An 8,616-nucleotide genomic window follows, 5' to 3' on the forward strand; every position below is an offset into this window, starting at 1 on the left:
CAGATCGGCCCATCTGAGCTTTCATTTTCTTACAGGGAGAGCAGGATACCCAGGGCTCGGTTTACACCTATCACCATTTCTATTTCATTTCTATTTCCATTTCTGTGTGTATGTGTGTGTGTGTGTGTGTGTGTGTGTCTTACTATGGTCTGTGTGTACTCCAGGAGCTTCTGGTCATCGTAGTGTCTGTTAGCCTTCTCCAGCAGGTCTGACAGAAAGCCCTGAGGACAGAGACATGTGTGGATAAAAAAAAGAAATGAGGAAGAACATGCATGTACAGGGTCCTCGGTTTTCACCATTGAAAAACCCCACAGCAATGCCAAAGCTTTATTTAATATTTCACTTTCTTGCAAACCTAAAACTCGATGAAGGAAGGTAGATAAAGGAAGGATAAAAGCAACAAGGAAATTAGAAGGGTAGGAAGGGATGTAGAGATGGAAAGAGCAAAAGAAAGATAGAGACAGAAATAAATGAAATCAGTGGTATTTTACTTCAGAATGATGAAGACAGTTGGGGAGTAATTAGTTGCAAAACAGGATGTTGACTGTTATTCCTTGGCAACAATCATGTTTTCCCCATATGATACAGAAGTTTAGGCAGTCTATTGTCAAATGGCATGAGAAATAGGGCATATAGCTGCCAGTAAATGGAGCATGCCCCCGGACCCCCCCCCCCTTGGTTTGGGCTGAGTTCTGAAGGTTTGCAAACGTGTGGCTCTTCCTCTGGGTACGGTTAATGTAGTGCAGTCATTATTTCAAAATATTCTAACATCACACGTTCATCACTTCAGTCAATATGCTCAGATATTTTCCCTGTATGCTCGCAGTCATGAGGTAGGCACGGCCGTAGCCCACTATGAGGTCAAAGAGGTCCGGACCTCAGTGATTATTTCTTTTTTAGAACACACTGTATATCTGCATCTGAATGACGTGAAACTGTTTTCTTTAGTGTACACTCTATGATTAAAACTGACAGCTTTCTGTGCGGGGCCACAGGATGTGTTGGCCTACCTGAGCAGCGCTGGAGTGCCCCACACCTCTTGCTTTTCCTTTCGGTGCCCATGTTAACAGGTTAGAGCAGTTTCAGCACAAGTGAAAATGATCTGATATTAACATCATACCAGCAACATTCATAACTGACACATTTTACTATAAATTAAAAGTATATAGCCTATCCATAGAATATATCAGACGTGAAACTATAAATATATATATATATATTTTATAATTGAGCAAAAACCTCTTCCATTTTCTATCACAAACAAATACATTTGAGAGCATCTTAATGTTGTAATTTGTCAATGTGGAGCTAATTGTAGATTATTTTTAAACTACTGCGTAGGTAACTCGTATAGCCTACTGCAACATCATATGTTTTTTTAAATAAAAGAAGTATCTTTCAAATCCGCGTAGTGGATTACAAAGTACAATATTTCCTCCTGACATGTAGTGGAGTAGATGAATTTAGTAGCACAAATGGAACTACTCAAGCAAAGTACAGATACCACATAACTGTACTTTCTGTAATAACTGTACAGTAGCTACTTGAGTAAATGTACTTAGTTACTTTCCACTACTGGCTGTGACAAATTGTGCAGCTTTAATACAAAGCCTTTTGCCAAAAGCTCCCTCTGTATGTATTTAATGATAGATAGAATTTGTGTGTGGTGTATTGCTGAGGGTGTGTTTGTAGGTTACATTTTGGTATACATTATGCTCATACAATGCAGTAAATAAACTCCATTAAAAGAAAGAATTGTGGACCTCAGTCATTTCTAAACCCTGGCTAAGGCCTGTGAGGTGAGACGTATGTCTGCTGCCTGTGAGCTCATCTGCATTTTCCCAAAGCTTTCCGAAGGCCACACCTGAGTAACTCATCTGCACCTGGTCAGCTGGAAGAAATGAGATCCCATGACAACCTAAGCAGCCTAATTTCTATGTGAAGCTTAATCACTGACCCGAGTAATAATTAACTCCCCAGTGTAGAGCACTTTCCTTTATATCATTTGACACAAAATTTCCTAGAGGTGTTGAAGTGAACAACATTTGTGCAATCTGAAAAGCTTATTCATCTGAGTCCTCACCGGAAATAAACACGTGTGGTGGTCATTGGGGGATTTCCTGTGGAGCGGATACTTCCTCTTTTAAAGCTGCTGCCTTGCTTTACTGACCCATGTGCTTATGTATGCATCAAACATGTATCAAAAAAGGTGAATTGCACTGAAACTTAGTGACAAACATATTGAAATGTTGATTATCTCTGGTTAGTTAATATGTCACTTGTTGGCCCTGACAGTGCAGAGACTACATCTTAAGCCATATTCAGCACATCAGTGTGGTTTTTTTTTTACAGATGTTTCAAGGGCCTTAAAAGAATAGTTTTATTTTTCAGGAAATATGCGTATTGGCTGTCTTGCTCAAAGTTAGCTGAGCAGATTTATGAGTGGTACCAATCTTCTCATCTAACTCGGCGAGAAAGCGAATAGGCATCTTTCCTGCCTACTGGTTATTTTCCATAACTATTCCTTTCAACAAGCAGATTCATAATCAGTTTGATAATAGCGTAGTTACCCTAGTAATAGGGTAGTTACCCCATAACACAAAAAAATGTATACAGTATTATTTTTCTGGTATTCTTTCCTTTCTTTTTAATGGTGCACAACAACATAGAGGAGGTGATAAACCAAAAACAAAATCCAAATAGGATTAGACATTTTGGGCTTTTCTACTCAAAATGATCAAAAAGGGTATGGGAAATACATCCAGGAAAACAAAAACAGAATAACAAGACTATTACAGTGGTATACGTATATGTAAATCTGTGAATAAAATGTAAATATTTTGAAAAAAGATGGGATTTATGGGATAAGTAACTACTTAAGTGGCTGCCATAGCTACTACTGTCTGATAATCACAGTCAAGGGGGGGTGCTTTGCTAGAGAGCATTTGAATGTGTATTTGAATGTGTGTGAGGGGAGAAAGAAAGAAAAAAGACGTATGAGTATAAGTATGACAAATTAAGCAGGTTAATAAATAACAGGGATTTGTAAACGTATTGATTGGTCATGCTAGCCTTTGGGATGCAAATGTAGATATATGATCAGAAATATCACATAAAAGCCATGACCATGAATGAGTTACAATATTTTTTATCATTGAGAATTGAGTGTGTTGCAACATACCTTCAATTCGTTTGCTTCGATGTAACCACTGCGATCTGTATCATATCGCCGCCAAGCCTACAAGAAATATAAATTAAAAACAAAGGAGGTATTGCATTGAAAGCAGTTTTTCAGCACTGATGCACAAAGCACAAAGACACTTTTCTCTCACATTCCTCCCCCAACATAAATCCTCTCTGATCGAACCCTCAGCTTGCTCCTTAACTGCGCTAAGAGTTTGATTTTTCTGGTGGATAGAGCAGAAATCGTTCCAGAGGGGACAACCACAAAAGCCTGGATCATCCCTGTAATCACACAGTATTCAATACAATCCCAGTCGCCCCCCTACAGAGCAGAGGGCAACCAGAGACAGAGAGAAATGAGGGAGGGAGAGAAAGTCATTTTAATGAATGTTTTAATCTAGCAGCTGTCCCTGTCCAAAGGAAGGGCTCCTTATCAAAGATGGATGGCCTTCCCCCTTCTCCTTCTCCTCCTCTTTCCCCTCTGCTCCTCCTCTGGGCACTGCAAAGAGCTACACTGGTGTTATCCATTATATATGACTCTGAAAATAGAAGGTTCAGCTTCCTCATTCTAACCCTTTAAGAAGACAGTGCCCTTCAACAAAAACTGATTAATCCTCCTTTCTTGTTTTATGTTTTCAAACTCAGGCTCTCGGCTTCCCATCGACATTTCGTTTACGTCCTTCTCTTTTCCTGCTTTCTCTTGTTTGCCATTTGCATCCTTTTCTCTTCACACCTTCTCTTTCATTCATCCTCCTCTTGTCATTTCATTATTACTTTTCAACATGACACCGGAGACAAGGACATCCTCTTCCCCACATGTAATTGGTTTCTAATTGTCTCCATTCTTTCATTGCGGCCGATCTAACATGAAATCTGCCATTTTCTTATCTTTTAAATGTGTTTTGTGGAATAAAGGATTTCCTTTTTAGGAGAGCCTTTCTTGCTCTGCTGAAGGCGTTTTGTTATTCCTTTAGTCCTTAATTATTCACAAGTCAGTGCAGCCCTATTGTTAATACTGTACTTTGAACTTTTTATACATAAATGGTTTCTTAAATACATCTTGACTGTTATTCAGTAACAAAACAGACTTCTTATTTTCTGAACTTTTGCTATCAACTAGTCACATATGATTGACTTGTGTGTATCTAATGTTTGATTGCTCGTTAGCTAAATTGATTTAGCTCAGTTTACTGTCACTGTTTTGCAGTGTTGGGGTAACGTGTTACAAAGTAACGCATTACTGTAATCAAATTACATCTGTGTGTAACACAGCAATGTAACAAATTACTGCTGATAACCCTGTAATCAGGACAGTGGACTTAGCATCTTTCCAAAACCTACTGGGGATGTAGTGCAGTGGCTTTGAATGATGACCAAAACGCCTGTCTTTTACGGCAAACATTTTATTGGTCAATATGAGGCAGTTTTCCAAACAAGAAAGTGAACAGACAGGTAGCTTATTCCCTGGGGTCCTTGTGTTTTTGTTTAGGGTGGCACCTACATCTTAGTTGCAGCTGTTATTGTGGTCCTGCTCTGAGCCCTGAAGTGCCCTGAAGTGCCTTGCTATGCCCTACTACGCACCACTACGTCCTGCTATTCCCTGAAATGCCCTGCTACGCACCACTACGTCCTGCTATGCCCTGAAATGCCCTGCTATGCACCACTACGTCCTGCTATGCCCTGAAATGCCCTGCTACGCACCACTACGTCCTGCTATGCACCGCTACTTCCTGCTATGCCCTGCTACACATTGCTATGTCCTGCTATGCCCTGCTACGTCCTGCTATGCCCTGCTACGTCCTGCTGTGCCCTGAACTGCCCTGCTACACTCTGCTATGCCCTGACGTGTCCTACTATGCCCTGCTATGCCCTGCTACATCCTGCTAAGTCCTGCAGTGTCCTGCTACACCCTGTAAAGTCCTGCAGTGCCCTGCTACGCCATGAGCTACTACAACTGGTATTTCTAGTCATAGTTAAATAATCTTTATTGTGACTATTATTGCCATTGTTCATCACATCCTTAATCGGCACCGTCAGACACCGCCTACCAATTGCCTGGGAATGTCTGAGGTTTGTCCCTAAAAGGAAGTTTTCTCACCAATCAAGGTTTCTGCCTTTTTCTTTGCCACTGTCACATTAAACGCTTCCTCAGGGGAATTACTGGAATTTTTTGGTTTGCTTTGTAAATTGTAGTGTGGTCTAGACCTACTCAGTGTGTCTTGAGATAACTCTGGTTATGATTTGAAACTGTAAAATAAAATAAAATTGAATTGAATTGAATTGAACAAACTTAAAGCTTTAGTGCGTAATATTAATGAACATCCATTACATTCAAGCCACTGAATGTAGGAGGGGTGGGGCAGGTGCGCGATAAGGGAAGGCTTGTATCATGTAGACGCGCCAACAATTTTGTTGGTCATAACTTAGAATTTGACATGGGGGTGATGGCAACAGAAACTACACTCTATGGCTTTAAGAATGATGGACATTTTTTGCCTCTATCGTCTTCTGTTTATCTCCTAACACAAGCTAGTGTGAGTACAAAACAGACAAAACTTCCTTGTAGGCTAATTCAAAATAAAAGCACTTCCTATAACGATTCGTAGTAAAACGGAATTAAAGTTAAACTAATAAGGTTGTGTACATTTTTCACATATTAGCCGTAAATCAAGTACTGTAAATAATGTAAAAAGTGTCAACCATGCTATAATTTAACATTTCCTTTAGACTGTTTTAAACTTAACAACTTGAATTGCTTATTCAAGTGCTTCAGACAAACATGTCACAACAGGCCAAAATAGAGGTTATGAAAAGCAGACGGCCGCCATACATAAGCCTGGTTTGTGACAAATTTTAGGCTGATGTTCATAATTATGTTCATGACTTTGTTGTCAGCTTTTTGGTTTTAAAGAGCATAAAAGAGAGATCTTGTTCATGTCCATAATGTAAAAAAAGGATTTGTGTTGATCTAGGCAGATGAGGTTTAGCTTTATATTTGGCAAGTAAGTGTTGGTGCATCTCAGGTGATGTTATGAGTAACCAAAAGTAATGTAACTTGTAATGTAACTAATTACTTTCAGCAGCTACGTTCCACACAGCATACCAGGATAGGAGAAAAACATGCTCTGGTTTATTGGTATTTCTTTAAAACAAACACAAAGTTTTATGAAGAGCTGTCGATGGCGCTGGTCGTGGCAACACGCATGGCGACACGTAACAATGTGTGAGAGTATTTGTTTTTAAACTGTGGTTTCATCTGGTTGTAGACTACATGTTAATTTCACCAGCTTCTAACTGTGGTTCTTAACCTGTTCTGTCCCTCTATGTTATCATTTTGCCAACCATTATTGGACTCATCCCAATTGTTAATAATATCCTGTAAATTAAAATTTAATTCATGTAGTCCATTTGGGGTTATGGTTATTTATTTATTTTTTTGTCGTTTGGGGTATATTTTATAAAATTATAAAATGTATAAAACACCCTTCCTAAATCCTTCTTTAAAAAAAGGTAACTGCATTCAGAATACCACCAATTTAAACTGTAACAGTTCTCATATTTTTATATATTAAATCCGTAATTCTATTAGCTGTATTCCGTTACTCCCCAACCCTGATCATGATTGATGTTGATGCATTGAGTTTTGGGAGTTGTGACCATCAGCGCCACTGCAAACCTCTGTAACCTGCAGTTACCCACAACAGCCCGTAGCTCCTCTGCAGGCACCAGCAGAGACATTCTCATGACATTCCCATGACATTGGAGAACCATTTACAGCCTAAGTAATTAACACTCTCCAGTTACTGTAAAGCAAACACTTCAGCTTTCAAAATCGGTGTTTTGCAACTGGTACAACAAGATCAGAAGGGTTTACTGTATCACAATAACCAAAATGGTAAAGGAAATTGGCCATTTCAAACTATTGACTTTACCTTTTTACTTTACTGGAGGGATGTACATCGCTGTCTGTTTCAAGATTTGTGCTTGCTCACTTGTCACATATTTCCCTTTATTGGTGCTCTGCCAATTCTACAGTATTTTTACTGCTGTACTATATTTCTACTATGTTTCTGATGGACCACCAGGTGTGGTCGTTTGATTTGTAATTCAACTGCTATATCTTAACAGCAGGAATAGGCAACCATGTGTAATGGAGGCAGAGGGTGTGCGGTTTCACTAATTAGTGCAACTTTGACCATACACAGGGAATTACTTCATGAAATTAGCTGGTAGGCAGCAATGACAATATGCAGGCTTTCTCTCCTCCATGGATGACTGACTCTGGTCTACATTGTATGGTTGGTTGCAGTGTGTCCAGGCTAATGACATTTCTTAGTGAAAAACAAGAATGCAAAGAACGGATCAAATGACCATCAGTGAGGCAAGGGAGTACAGCAGCTCTGCATTAAAAAAATATTCCGGCACATCCTGACAAACGCTTACCGCCATAAACTCAGCACTGGAGCTGACAAACTCTCTGAAGCAGAGCAGGAAGTTCTCTTCAGTTGGGAGAATCTGGGCCAGCTAGAGAGAGGAATGACAGGAAAAAGGGAGTGGTGAGAACACAAGATGGCGGCTTTGATATGTTGGGAGAGGAGAAGAAATGAAGACTGGGGAGCTTTTTGTCTGCAAAGCTTCAATTGAGCAACTTGTACATAAATAATAGAGAGCTGCCAACTTAGAAGCCGGGTTATGCCTGAATTAGATTTGTATTTATTTATTTCACAAACAAACCTTTTCACTTTTTAGTTCAGACAAAACCTTTCCACCCGATTTTTACTCTGAACCCCTCTCTAACAACTTATTGGTATTGCAGAAGGCCTCCATCTCGCATCTCTTTCAAATTATGCTCCGAAAATGGTGAAATCGAGGGATAGCAATATCAAAAACTGATGCTCCATTGAGACTATCAAAAAGACTGAATTTATGTAATCAACTGGAGTATTATGAGTGGTGTCAATCTTCTCATCTAACACTTGGCAAGAAAGCTAATGAGCATATTTCCCAACACATCAATCTACTTCCTTTTATAAAAACATAATGCAAGAAGCGCCTCTTGGCCTTACCTCTGACATCTCAATTCGTCCATCTTTGTTCTTGTCAAACTTCTGCATGAACTCCTTCATCTTTTCTCTGAATATGGGGTTTGAAGGGTCCTAGAAAACATGATAACACTTTACAATAAGGGCCACAACATTTGAGTAGTTACCAGGGAACAAATGAGGAACTAATGAGAAACTAACTGTTAGTGAATGATGACTCCTAACTAATTTTATGCAGTAGTTACTGATTAGTTAATTGAGAAATGAGGAGGAGTGAATCAGGATTGACTTGATAATTGATGATTCGTAATAAGTAATTCCCTGATCTACTATAACTATAACTATAAATCTAGGATCCTCTGTATGTGTGTGTGTGTGTGTGTGTGTGTGT

The 8,616-nt window shown here is 39.3% G+C and overlaps 1 protein-coding gene across 1 annotated transcript in view; it reads right to left on the reverse strand.

The window, feature by feature from the left end:
- Window positions 1–8,616, reverse strand: part of calb2a (calbindin 2a) — a gene marked incomplete at its 5' end in the record, with an annotated part of 25,009 nt that overhangs the window by 9,343 nt on the left and 7,050 nt on the right. The window contains 4 exon segments of the mRNA XM_032524166.1: window positions 144–221; window positions 3,182–3,238; window positions 7,627–7,707; window positions 8,250–8,339. Of these exon segments, the coding sequence (XP_032380057.1) occupies window positions 144–221; window positions 3,182–3,238; window positions 7,627–7,707; window positions 8,250–8,339 (306 nt within the window).

Source organism: Etheostoma spectabile, chromosome 8 (genome assembly GCF_008692095.1).
Source record: "Etheostoma spectabile isolate EspeVRDwgs_2016 chromosome 8, UIUC_Espe_1.0, whole genome shotgun sequence".
Lineage (NCBI taxonomy): Eukaryota > Metazoa > Chordata > Actinopteri > Perciformes > Percidae > Etheostoma > Etheostoma spectabile.